A 14,329-nucleotide genomic window follows, 5' to 3' on the forward strand; every position below is an offset into this window, starting at 1 on the left:
ACTGGAGAAATGTCCATTAAGTGATTACCTGAACGTATTTCACTGTTTGAGCTCTGCTTTTCTTTATTCCATGGCAAATTATTTTGATCTTCTTAAGGCAGTCTCACAGCAATCAGCTTGGTGCAGACAAATTCCCATTCACAATGATATCAGCCCACCAATCAGATATAGGGCTTTGCCTTTGTAAGCTTTCTGGTGAGTAGAAGAAGGCCATTAATTGGCCTTGAGGGCTCCATGGTGCAACGTGGCTGCTCAGAGGAAAATTCCTGCAAACTTGTATCTGATGTCAACACTGAAATCTCATTTTCCAGTGAGCATCCCACCCAAGAGGCTATGAAAGACCTGCACTGCTCCATAGGGACTGGGATAGCCATATGCTGCAGGGCCACCAGGAGGTACATTGCAGGCCCATGCGTGACAGTTGTGCTGGCATGACGTGGCACCAAGATTAACAGGCTCATCCCTCAGCTGGTCCTGGGGCTGGCTGGAGTATCTCTGCTCCACTGCACAGTGGAGATAAATCATAATTCCCTAAATTACTTGGTGCTGAAGCCAGCACTGGAAAATGAGGCTTCCAATCTTTAGGCTGTGCTATGGTTTGTTTTAAAAAGGGATTGAGTGTCTAACAAACAGGTAAAATTGCTGCCAGATGCAAGTACATTAGCCTTTTCCAGCTGCTTTACTGCTGCCATTCAAAATAGTTTGCTATAAATATGATTCCTTTGAGCTCTATTCTGACAAGTGCAGAGCACTATCTGAGAAGGGCCGCTGGTTTTCCATCCCCACTGAACTCAGTAGGAGTTGTGATTGCTCAGCATATCGCTGAAAAAAGTCCTCTGAAATTACCTTAAATCACACAATTATCCCTTCACCTCTCGCTCCGTCTGTGGCAGTCATGGAAGGAGGAATAAGTTTCTCCACAGGCAGTTCTGCTGCGGTCAAGTTCTCAGCCTGGTGGTTGTGAACAAATGTCAAAAGCAGTGCATTCCCCACTTTGGGGGACAGTGATGCTCCCAGCAGCAGTCCGGCTAAGCCAGGGCAGCAGGACCAGGGTAAAAACATGAGAAAGAGTTGAAACCTTAATTACACCAGAATTCCATATCCACTCCTCATATAGCTTAAAATGCCTTCATCTCTTTCCTTTACCCCTTTCCATATGTTTCTGCCCAATGCCCATTGCCCTAAACAGTAGAGAGTCATTGTGCCACAGCTTCCAGAATATATTCTGGCAGCCTTTATGAGTCCAATAGTGCACATTGTATGGCCTTCACTAAAACTTAGCAAGTTGCTCACTGTTTAAAATCTGTTTATGGCTGAAGAGAAATGCATTTGTTATGTATCTTTCCCTTGTACAATCTGTACCCGTAGTTAAGCGCATTAAACCGGCGCTAAACGTATGGAGGTCTGTTGAACAATAACACGAGGTTAAAGGCTGAGTGCTTATGCTTAACAAACCATTATGAAAGACGCTCATATTAAAGCTATTTACAATTACACTTTTCATTACTAGTGGAAAAACTAAGAAGAAAAATACCTGTGCCTCCCACCTTGTCACTATGAAGTCAGCAGAGGCAGATGAAAATCAAAATTCCCGTTGAATTTGAGCACAATTAAGAGTTTACAGTGCAGATCAAGTCACCTTTCCTTTTGCACAGGAACTGCTTGAGAAGAGCCTTGTGGATTTGATTCTGCATCTTGTACCAGTTTGAAGCCACTGCCAGCTCCCTGAATTGAGAGTTGGGCTGCTATCTACTGGGGGAGGGTTCCTGGCAGCAACATGCCAGTGTCCTTTGCAGACAATTCATAAAGAATGGCTTTGAAACCCAAATCCGGATCTGAATTTTGTTCAAATGCAGCTGAAGCTAGGATCCCGCTTGGAGGTTGTGTCCCTTTGGAATGTAACCGAAGTGCCTGATTTGTAAACACTCCTCTTTGGCTCCAGCGACTGTGCTCAGCAGCTCTTGAAAATCAGGCCACGGTGATTTTTTGCACCCCACAACAACATATAACACAAGTCAATCAGTCACTGGTTTTTGTTCTTTTCTTCTTCTTTTTTCCTTATGAGTAAAAGCTGGATTTTCTCTTCTTGCTGTACGTGTAACAAACTGATGCAGCAGCATTACCCTACAAAAACAAACAACCATTATAAAGAGTATTTAAGATGCCTTAAACCCTTATGCGAGATAAAGAAAGTAATTGCAGTGAGTCTGCTATGCTATGTATGAAGTCCTGAAGAGCTTCCACTCACAATGGTGCCTAAAGTGTGCTGAGTGGGGAAAGCATTTGCACAGGGTGGTTTTTTTTTGGCTTTGCGGTGTTTGAGTATTTTTAACTTTTCTGCATTTTCTCCTAGGACTCTTTCTTTGCTCAAGTTATGGAACCAGGAAGCAACATTGACTTTCAAAAAAATGTCTTAAGCGCAAGTGGCCTGAATGAAACCTCTCTGCAAATACATGCTAGCAAGGAGCCAAATGTAGCGGCAAACAAACTGAACGATACTACAGAAGCACCACAAGAGGTCAAAGAGCACCTTCGAGATGTAGCAGTAGGAAATATAATGGAGGGAATAAAAATGGCAGAGAAGAAGGAAAAACAAAGTAATGATGCAGACAGAGCAAGCTGTAAATGGAAATCAGAAACCAATGAAAAACTCGATGAGAAGAAAGAAGCGGCGATGTTAGAGCCCGGCAATCGGCTAATCCCAGCTCCTCTGTCTCACATTCCTCTGAAAAGCCTGCTGGACATCGAAACGAAGTTGGTCTACATTGACGAGGAGGAGATTTCCTTTGAGTTTGCTGAGGCGGCGGTGCCTGCAGGCTGCCGATCAGCACACCGTGGCTGTGCCACCGCTGCTATGAGCACACCGAGCGTGCCGCGGGTCGACAAGCAGCTGCGGGTGGCCCTGCGGGACGCCAGCGCTCGCTACGGGCAGAAGAACTACGCGGTGGCAGCAGCTCAGTTTGCAACGGCGCTGGAGGTACGAGGTGCTAGGGAGATCACAAAGTAAATGAGAGGCTGTAATCGTGCCGACTGGATGTCACTGTATCAAAAGGAATAAGGTGCACAAGCCTGGAATGAGCACAGTTTATAATACAAATAATACAAATCCTGGGATGCGATTTCATGTGAAATCTGGCAATTAAGACCTATAAATAAATCATAGCAGGTGAGGAGGAGGCACTGAACTGAACCAAAAAAAAAAAAATCTGAGGTGATTTTTGTTTTAATCTAGGCCTTCAACTCTAGTTATACTTTATGAAGGAAATTTAAAACCTATAGAAAAAAAAAAAAAGGCTCTTCTTTTTAATCCCATCTCTATTAGGGTCAAACGACGTCTCCATAATCAGGAGAGTTCGCACCGTACCCCAGCTATCCATGCACTACCGGATGAAATGTTTAACTCTTCGTTTAAAGAAAAGGTCTGGTTTTGCTCCTTTTTCCCTACAGCAATTCCATCATCCATTTCCATCATCCATTTCCCTCTTTTTCCCTAAAGCCAGTAGATGGCCACCAGATCTGTACAGAAATCCTTTTATTTCTACATGAGAAAGGACCAGTCCAGCAGTGAGCAACCCCTCTGAACACAGCCAGCTTTTTCTTCTGCAGCTGAGAGCTAAAACCTGTGGGTTTTTTTCATGGAAAGAAGGATCTCTTGGCTGCCGGAGACACTACAGAAATAATATGACCTTGGCCATGGTCTTTGAAACTAGATCAAAGATTTTCATGACTTTCTATCTTTAAGTGCTCTAAATTGATCTGTCCTTCAATAAGTGATGTTTCTATGTTTGCAAAAGCAGAGCCCTTTCCAATTTCAGGCTGAGCCTCCAGAAAGGAGGCATCTGAAAACCTGTGACACTTTCAAAAATCTTAGCCAGCCTTGAATTTTATCAGTATAATGTGGGAAGAAAAGAATAAAAGAGGGAGTTTCCGGGATTCTGGCATGGTTGCAATTAATTCTGTGAGGGGAGGGAGGGAAAGGAGGTGCAGGAACCCCCGACAGGTGGGTCACAGTTGCATCCACCAGCCTCCTGTTTCCTGGAAGCCAGAGCGAGCAGCATTTACAGTAAAACTGATTGTCCAAAGTTGTATCATTATTCCCAGATTTCTCTAGTGCTGCTAATCTCAGTTAATTATATTGGAAATCCCTTGCATTATGACCATGTAATTCATAATGTGCCAGGAGAAGTCATGGTTCATAATAATCGCATAATGGGCAAGGATTTAGATGTAATCAGATTTTAGTTACCCTGTCGTGTTTCCATAATGCTGCTATAAAACTGACATAATCACAAAAAAGCACCAGTTATTTAAACTTTATCAGATTGACGTTCAGTATCTTTCGCTCCCTCTCCCTCTCTTTTTTAAACAATGTAAGATTACAAAAATTGGATTACAATTGCTGGGAACAGACTATGATAAACTGCTTGTGTGCAGAATGAAATTTAACAGTGGCATCAGACTCTCAATTTTTAGTAAAGTGAAACCTGTTAAATAGTAGCATTCTGCAGCCAAAGGCTGCTTTCAAAGAGGTAGCATTAGAGCATTTTGAAAACCGTATCTCCAAGAGCATAGCTGTCTTATAAACCTTGAAAGATGCTCTGTATCTTCACAATTAACCCAGTCACTAACATTTACTGTATGGATGAGGGCTTGACTTTTTCCATGATACATGATGCAAAAAATCACTCTTTATTAGCTCTAAGGATTTTAAAGGCCAGTGTCTCTTTATTAAAAAAAAAAAAAAAAAAGTAAAAAATAAAGAGAGAGAGACACTTTAGACACTTCACAGGAATATGGTTGGTGATTAGAATAGAGGACTTGCAAGCTGCCCTTTCAGGGTTCTCCCTAATATTTTATCTCCACTGTGACCCCAATCACTTCAGCTATGCACTTGACATCCTGAAAAAAGGTCCAACTATAATTTTTTCAGAGCCATACTGCCAAACTTAATCCAAGAGTATTTGTAAAACATTCAAGGTTTGCTGTTGACAAACAAATATTCCTTTTTTTTTTTCCTATAATACTGAAGACATTTTATTTTAAAACAATAAGTATTATAGCAGTGAGCGAGAAAAATTAGGAAGTGGCATCCTTTTTAGTTTAGGGTGGTTTTGTGTTTGTTTTTTTTCCCTTCATTCAGAAGTGATCTTCGATGGGGACAAAAACACTTTTCAGTTGAGAGGAAAGGAGTACTTGTCTGCTCCTAAGGGGAAACGGAAAGGCCAGCTAATAGACATCCTGGTGAAAGAACAAGCAGAGATTAAATAATTCCTTCCTGGGACTGTGGACAGAGTGACTGGGAAATCACAGAATTGTAGGGCGGAGGCTTCTCAAACAGTCTCATAATCCAACCCTCCCCAGAAGAAAAACAAGCTCAGAACTTCTCTGAAAGACATTTCTGTTCTCTGTTTCTAAAAATATCCAATGAGAGGGACTTCACATCTATTTCAGCAAGCTGATAGAAAGTTTTTTCCAAATCTCCCATACCGCTAAATAGCCGATAACTTTTTGTATCCTTATTTGTCATGAAAAGCAATTAACCACCCTATTCTCTCTGTACTTGCAACCTCTTAGCAAATCTATTTTCAGTTTCCTCTAAATTAAACAGATTCAGTCCTCTTATTATTTTCTCCCAGGTCATGTTTTCTAAACCTCTATATCATTTTTGTTGCTTTACTCTGCATTGGCTCCAATTCATCTATTTGTTCAGATATAGACAAATTGGAAATGATGCAGAGAAAACCAGAAAACTTAAACTGCTGAGATTGAAACTGTGCTTGTTTTACCCATGGCTCCTTGATGAAATACACAAAAATTCCTCTGCGTTTCATGTGGGTGAGGAGAAGCGCGATATGTAACAAGCTCAAAGGTCAGGAAATTCAAAGTTATGTTTTCTAGTGCAAAATGTTTACAGGTATTTTTCACATTTAAGGAACTCAAGGTTTTAGTTTGACATTACAACATTTTGAGTTAGGGACCCTGATCCAGAAAAGCATGTGTATGGCCTTACATTTCAATAGTATCACTAAAGCATGCTACCTTATTGCAAATATCATATGTTTCTTAACTCTTTTTCAAGCTAAAATGTCTTTTTTAGTTCTACCTATATATTCATGAGGCATTATCATTCTTTAGATCATGTTGTTTTTCAGATATGCAAATAAAAGGCAATTCTGAATGTCTAGCACTAGAATTGTTGGATTTCAGAAGGGAAAATTGAAACGCTTGTTTAATTTAGAGACTTTTATATGTTGGGCAGCATGCTGCTGATTACCGCAGATGTCAGGAAGGCAGTGTTATCAAGAGAAGAATTGGTGTCTTCTTACTATTTCTGCACTATTTAGCTACCATTAAATTAATCAGAAGGGACTTGGTGTTAGTCAGCTGCATTATAGGTGGCCTGGGAGAGTTAAAAATAATGCTCCCTTGGAGAACTCTCACCATTAGAGCTTAAGAATTAAATACTTTCTGTTGCTAGTGAGGAAAAAAGCTGAAGAAATTGGGGCAATAGTCTTTGGTCTGCCACCTCTGAGCTCAGTAATGCAGTATATTATGCAGACTACATTGAGAAACACTGTAAATTTCCCTAAATTTTTGGCATCCATCTGTTGGAACATAGGAAAATAAGACTTGAACATCTGGACTGGGATACGAAGGGTATGAGAAATGACTCTCTAGCTTAAAACCTCAATGGAAACCATATACTGATATCTATAAAATCTCTAGCCAATTATTAACAGCTTAGCTAGGAAATAACATTAAACCTGTATAGGGATTGAAAGATCTTGTCTCATGCTAATCTCCTAATATCAGGGAGTATAAAAGACTTCAGAAATATCAGCCTGTTTAAAACCTGCACAAATTTAATTCCAGACCCTGTTGTTCTGCAAATAACCCTCCCCAGTGATTAAAGAATAAATGAGACAGGTTTGTGACTGTTGGGCCCAGAAGGCAGTCCACAGTGCCTCAGCACACAGCGTTCAGTGCGGTGTCTCAGAGACACAAAGCGCATCCCATGTGTGAGGTGAAGGCCTCAAACAGCGTGTGGTTAATTCACAAGAGTGCTGTTGTGGAGCCTTCCACAAGCTGGAACGCCTCCATCTCCCACAGATGGCTACTGTGGGCACCGTTCCTATGGCAGTGAGCTAAACGTTAGTGCCATCTTTTTTTGCGTACCTTGAGTTTTCAGATTAACCTTTCCCGTGGCTCATTGCCTCGTGATTCACGGCTTGCAGAGAAGGCTGTGTCAAGACCACACTCCCTCTTCCAGGCAACAATATCTGCAAAAAGCAAATATTTTGAAAGAGGCCATGGCATCCATTCCTTGTCAGCATAATTACATACCAGTAAAGAGTTAGACAGTATGGTTCAACCAAGTCTTCTATCAATGTCTCAATACGAGAAGCAAAAGATAAGTATTTCCTCTATAAATACCTACGTGAGAAGAGGTTCACCTCAAGCAGTGAATGGAAAAGCTCAGGTGGCTTTCTTAGAGGCCCTGCTGCAGTACAGGGAGCACCACATCATCGGGATATTTGGATGTGCTCCCCATTGAGACCGCTGAATCAGTGCTAGGTGCTGCAGAACAACCGTGGTACAGCCACATTTCTGCCCTCCCCACCACCAGTCTCCTCAGTCTCCTCTTTCAGGTGGATCCTAGTGTCCAGGAAGCCATCACTGTGTAATCCCTTGCTTTAAGGAGCATGGGGACTAAAATTACTGGTCATCCACTGGGATGAAAAAAAAAAGGGGGAGAAAATGTGACTTTCTATAGTTTTCCCTACCCCCTTTCACCAAGACAAGCTGTACAAGGACTAGACATATTTTAACACCATGAAACCTGAGTCCTCAAGGGATAATGTGAAAGGCTACATATTTTTTTTAGCACCAGATTTCTGGAGCTAAAAATCAGACTCATAAATTATCTATCTTTATCATCAGCATGAGTCTTCTAGAAACTTCTTGCTGAGAATACACTAGGTCTTGAGAACAACAGAGATGACAGTCACTGATCCCTCAAAGCCTGAGCATGAGATGCTGACTTTACTCTACAGAAATATTCTTTTAACCTCTGATAACAAAATAGTTTCCTAAATACAGCCTACTCGTTTAACTTATTTAAAAAAAAAAAAATTAAAAACGCCTGATAATCAGCAGTTTTTCTCTCCCTGTAGTGCCATCACTGTATTTTTAGGCTGCAAAGCCAAGAAATTGATTTTTTTTTCCTACTGATACTTATTGTCTTTTATGGCTGCAGAAGATTTTAGACCAGGAATGTGAAGCTTACAGATGGCTCAAATCTGGCTTGTGGGATAGAGTGGGAATCTGTTATAATGATCCATTTGGACACGCTCCCATCTTTTGATCACTGAATTTGAATCCATTAATCTTCTAGACATTTCCAGCATGCCCATCACCATGAAATAAAGCTGAGGAACAGCACAGCTATTTGTCTATAAGGATTCATGCCCCTATTCTTCTTGCCTGAACTGCTGTTACATATCTGGCTTATAAAGTATAGGGTTGTGTTTGTTTGTTTTTTTTTTGGGGGGGGGGGGTTTGTTTTGTTTTTTTCCCCAAATGAATACAATATGCTGACCATAAAACAATGTTTCCTCACTCACGTGTGTCTAGGAGAACAAAATTCCTACTTCAGAAAGGACAGACCATATTTTCCAATCATTCTGGCACCAAAGCAGATCAGTCAATTTCTAATTAACTTTAATTGGCTTCCTCACATGCTATTAAACTATTTACCTGGAGGTGACGGGTGCTCAAAAGCGCTAAATATTTTCTTCGTACTTTGTAAACATTGAGCAATATAACTGTTGATTAAAAATAATAATCACCCACCACTTGTCACTTACAATCAAAAGCCTCATTGACCTAAACACGTGCAAACCTCATGTATTACAATCACTGCAAAACAGAGACAAGGCCCATGTAATACATCTCTCAGTAAGTAAAGAAGAAGAAAAAAAAAAAAAAAAGAGAGAGAGAAAGAGGAAAAAAAAGACTTGGGACAGCCTTGGAGGAGGCACTAGTCCATCTTCAGAGATGTGGGCTCAGTGTTTTGCTCAGCCACCACCAACATATGTGGCTCTGGGCACCTCACTTCTGGCTGGAGACTTAAAGGTCTTCTGTGAAAGCTGGATGGCTAAAAATCTTGAGGTGTTTGAATCCCGCAGCTCCCTATGTGTATCACAGGCATTGAAATACCCAATAATAGGCCAACACAAAAGTGCGATCCTATCTCACGCCTCTCAATGTAAGGCAATGCCTTAGACCCTGGCTGGAAGAGGAGTTCCTGCTATATTTAGGGCCCTGAGAAATTGGAGGCATTTATCCTCCCAGCTGCTATCTGCTCCTGGAAGGTATCTTACAGGAACAGGGAGGGCAGAGCAATTCGTGTTTAATTTGTGGCTCTGGGTGCTTCCCGGCTGGAGCCGACAGGGCGAAAAACACAATGACAATTGGCTTAATTTATAGGGAGAAAATTAGGCAGGTGAGGAGATGGTCCAAACACCAAAAGCAGACAACGCAGGCGAGCAGTGGTCACAGAAGGTGTGCTATTAAAGCGTTTTCTATTCGAACTGTCTTCTAATCATACTGCTGCATGCCTACCTAGGCTCTGCAGAGGAGAGACAAAGATGCAGGCTGAAGTGGGCACCGAATTGGAAAGTGTTCACGGACTGATCTGAGAGTAACTTTATCCATGAGGACAGTTTAGAGAAAATGTGTTATTAAAGTACTTTATTTCCATTTAGAGATTCACACAGGCATACACAGACAGTAGGTGGTGACAGCTGCTACCAGAACCATTTGTTATCTTACTCCTGTTCAGCTTTTGACAGTGTAAAATGAATATAAATGCTGAAAAGCTTTACAGAGGTGAACCAAACAATAAAAAGTAGGGGGGAATGAATTCTGTTTAGGTTACTTTAGGGAAGAGCTTTATTTCTGTTTATTCCTGAGGCATGGATATGTGCCGTGTTTCTCACACTGACAATAATGCTTAGGAGATTCGTGCTGGAGTTTACCAAATCCACACAGTCCTGAGGAGGGGGCAGAGGGGAGAGCTTGCGGCTAACTTTAATGTCATATCCAGAAATGGCATGAAATTAAGGCTTCAGCAAATGATTGTTTTTGCCTAATAATCCTGTCCGTCAAGGCAGAGTGAGCCTTTCACATAGTTTGCCTTCATAAAAGTGCTGGTGAGATATCTCTGTGTTTGGACGTAGTGATAGCAAATCTCTTGGCATCAAAGGGATTAAATTAGTTGGCCTGAAATTATATTGCTTTTTCCAAGCAATCATGACAGCTCTCAAAATCTTGCTACAATATAGTCACATCACACCAGCTGACAGTTGCCACCAAAAAAAATAATTTTGGCCAGCTCCTGTGAATGCTATCAAAAAAGACTGATGCTCCTGCTTCCAAGTCCAACAGACACCTTGAACTACACGCCTATCAGGAGGAGCTACTGGTATCAGTTTTGACTTTTGTCTGATTGTTCGGTTTTCACATGGAATATTTACACCATCTTTGTTTGGTTTGATTTTTGGGTGGACTCCCATTGAAGGGCTGACAAATTTTGCATTACAAAGGCAATCTATAAAGGAGACTTCAGTATATAGCACAGAATATAAAGTTCATTGGAAACTATTGTGGTATATTGATTCCACAATATATCTTTCATTAGAGAGCTTTGGGGTTTTGTTTTCCTTTTTCTTCTATACTCCTCACCCTGGCAATACCAATAAGGGGGGCACTCCATAGCAGAGACCATTAACAGGAGGCACAGATTCGTAGCATAGCACACAGATCAAGATGAAGTCAAATTGGTGATGTTTTCCTAAAACCTTTGTTCCTGATTTAAATGCTATCAAAGCAAATTATTTACTATATGAGAAAGACCCCTGAGTTTGTGCTGAGGGGAGGTAAAGTCTTTATCTGAAGCTGGGCCAATAAACAGGAACGACTTCGGCTTAGGAGTGCTGCAGGGAACGTCGTTATCTTCTGTGGGAGGGAAGGATTCACATCAAGTTTATTTTTATAAAGCAGCATCCACCTAGGAGTGAGCACAAACTAAAATGCTATATCCTCTGAATTTTGTGCACACTTGAAGTCTCAATTTTGCAATTAGGTTTGGGCTTCTTTAATGTTCTGCCCCACATGGTCACCAAATCCTTTCACACACCTGCGATTACTGTGGAGACACCTGAAATATAGGCTGGTTATAGCTGAAGAAGAAATTTAAGCCTAGACATAGAGAGGGCTCCAGATAAACCCAGCGGAGATGTGGGGAGAGCAGGCTGAGTCCCACCACGAGGCCTGTGAAGTTCATCTGGTGCTGCTCACCAGACTCACTGTTTTCTGGCAGACAGTGTTTTCTGAATAGAAATAAGGATCATTTCTCGAATCTTGGCATATCCGAGGTATATCTGGCTCTCTGCCAGTACTGTGTAACCAATAATATCCCCTAGATAGCAAATATGCCCTGCGCACACATTAGTGTTACAAAATCTAGTGCTAACTCTGCATAAAGCAGCTAATATGCCAGAAATATCATGTACATATTATTTGAAAAAAATCAATTGCAGAGCACATTGCAGAAGCTTAGTAAATTTAGTTCTTCTTACCTGACATCTACATTCAGATTTAGTAGTGAATTATATTTTTTCAATATGTTTTTAGAGAGTTATTTACACAAATCTCATTAACAATAAAGACAGAGGTTTTATATACAATTCCTGCTCTGCTGACTGAAATTATATACCAAGATGTCAGTATGACTTTGAATAGAAGCCGGAAAGTTATGCTGCATGAAATCATATATTTGAGAGCAAACCCTCTCTCTTTTTATTCGCCATGCTTAATTTTTTTTTTAATTTTTCCCCCACGGAGACAAAACTATCATTGTTCTTTGTTATACTGGTTTTCTGCAGGATTTTTCATAGTGCTTAATAGTTGTAAGGACTGGAATACACAGCAGCATACAAAAAGTGGTTTGTTTTCAGCCTGATGTGGGGCTTGCAATCAGATTTCAAAAGTTATTTTCAGAAGTAGCCTTCCTTAGCAGACATTTTCTGGGATGCAGTTAATGTTCAACTTGCCAGGTGCCTGATGTGCAATGCAGTGACGTTACCAGGCTGAGTACTTGGATTGCTCTGGAGTGAAGGCATCTGGTTAGGACTGTTGGCTAGTCAGAAGAAAAGACTCTAATTAAACATTTCTTGCCTTTTCAGGTTTGTCCCTCTGATTAGCCACTCTAAAATCACTCCAGGGAAATCCACAAAGTTATCTCTAAAACAGAGAGACATGATTAAACAGTCCTCTCCAGGAAAAAAAAAAAAAAGAAAAAGAAAAAAAGAAGAAAAAAAAATCAAGGCAATCAGCTCCAGCAAGGCCAGCAGGTTACTGCTACTGCTATATTCAAACTCACCCTTAACCCTTTCATTCTGGCAAAAGAAAGCATGACTGATCTCAAAATTGCTGAAGAATGTCATTGAAACACACCATTTGACCAAATTTACTCATTTTCCCAGGCAGCTCCTGAGCTAAATTTGCTATCAGATATGTATCTATATCCACACACACACACAGATAGATATGTATTGGGCATCTAATTCTTTTGAGCAAACTATAGTTATTTATCGAGAATCTAATTCCTTAAGACAACTTGTATTCCTGATTTGAATATACACCAAGCCTATAGCAGCAATTAGCAATCTGCTGCCTTTGCCAGTTTTGTACAGCTGAACCTTTCCCTTGCTTTCAGTGACACAGCTCTGGCAGCAAGGCATCACCGGAGCTCTAGCTTTATTTTTCCAAATAACACCCACACTGACATGCCACCTTCTAGACCAGCATTTCCACCGGTCTTTCACCAAAGCCATGGTGGGTTTGGGGGAATCTTTTCCTCTCTTTCTCATTAGCTAATGCCTGGGAGGTCTTTACTCATAAAATTTCTTTGCTTGCTACTGCCAGAATTAAGGCCTTAATTCCACAGCAAGATCTATGCTAAGTTCACCGTGTCACAGACTTGTTTGGTGACCTTTGACAAAGTACTATATCACAAGCATTTATATGACCATGGTTTCAGCAACACAGTTATAGGCTCAAACACACTGAAAGAGAAACCTCCTTTATCAGTAAAAGTATAACGTAATTAGTGTCAGTTCCCCATTAACAACAAAAAAATTGCAGGTAGCACTTCCATTCCTAATACCTCATTTAGGTAGATGGTAATTCTTTGAGTGGGATAACTGGGCAGACTTCTAAAGTTTGCATGCTCCGGATACACAAAACCTCCACTTGTAACAAGAATCCTTTGGCAGAATTTTTAAAATTCAATGTTATTTCTGGAAAAACATTCCTGTCTACTGAGGGGTACTCTCAGGTAAACTAAGTCTGCAAGTGAAAGATACTGTTACATTGGCTAACTATGATAAAGGCTACGAAATGGTACCACTGGAGGTTTTTAACCCCAGATTGGCTTTAAAACTTCACATGTTTAAGTTGTTTTCTTCAATTTCATAGCATCTATAACCTTTTAGACATTGGCAAGATTTCTGCAAACCCAAAAGTGCACCAAAGTCTTAGTTAAAACGTACCCCCACATTTCCCAGTGTGGAATTAAAATCAAATTCAGTAACATAGCTCTGGGAAAAGAAACCCTCAATGGTAAAAAATTTAACTGCCTCTCCAAGCCTGCATCTATATTTGAATGTCCTTGTGACAAGACCTTCAGGTATTCAGAGGAGTGAGATGGAGCTGCTTTTACCTTTTATTTAAAGCAAGAACTCCAAAAACACTAACAGCCCTTTTGATCTTCAAAGGTAGTGTTACTGGACTGCAGACTGCAGCAGGACAAAGAAAACTCAGTGCTGCTGGGTGAGACATGAAAATTGCAAACAAATCTCCTCCCTGCTCATTATGTCTGTGCATGGCACAGCCTTTCTTCCCTTGCTCTCAGTCCAACACGTTTTCCCAAAATTACAACAATCTGTAGCTGCAGAGCTTCTTTGGATCCTTAGGAAATTTTCCTTTTTCTCTTCCCCTTTGAAACTCAGATGCAAGTCTTTCCAGAACTCTTCTCCACATCCCCATCTGTGCCTCCAGATCCCAGCTCGCTGTGTCTATCCCGCCTAAATCCTTCCCTGGAAGCTTCCCCAGATGAGCTTTCTCAGGTGCTTCCAGGCACTGCCTTTGCCTCACCTCCCAGAGCCCTTCCTCTCATTCAGTATTCAGCAGCAGACAGGACAATGCAAGGAAACGATCTCTCCTGCTGCATACTCAAGTGCTTTTAACAACAGGTCAGCAAAAT

The 14,329-nt window shown here is 40.9% G+C and overlaps 1 protein-coding gene across 1 annotated transcript in view; it reads left to right on the forward strand.

Annotated features, from left to right (window-relative positions):
* Window positions 1-234: 234 nt before the first annotated feature.
* SPATA16 (spermatogenesis associated 16) overlaps window positions 235-14,329 on the forward strand; it is a 77,519-nt gene continuing 63,424 nt past the window's right edge. The window contains exons 1-2 of the mRNA XM_050712570.1: window positions 235-285; window positions 2,354-2,977. Coding sequence (XP_050568527.1) covers window positions 235-285; window positions 2,354-2,977 — 675 coding nt within the window. The remainder of the gene's footprint in view (window positions 286-2,353; window positions 2,978-14,329) is intronic.

This window comes from Cygnus atratus, chromosome 9, assembly GCF_013377495.2.
Source record: "Cygnus atratus isolate AKBS03 ecotype Queensland, Australia chromosome 9, CAtr_DNAZoo_HiC_assembly, whole genome shotgun sequence".
Taxonomy (NCBI): domain Eukaryota; kingdom Metazoa; phylum Chordata; class Aves; order Anseriformes; family Anatidae; genus Cygnus; species Cygnus atratus.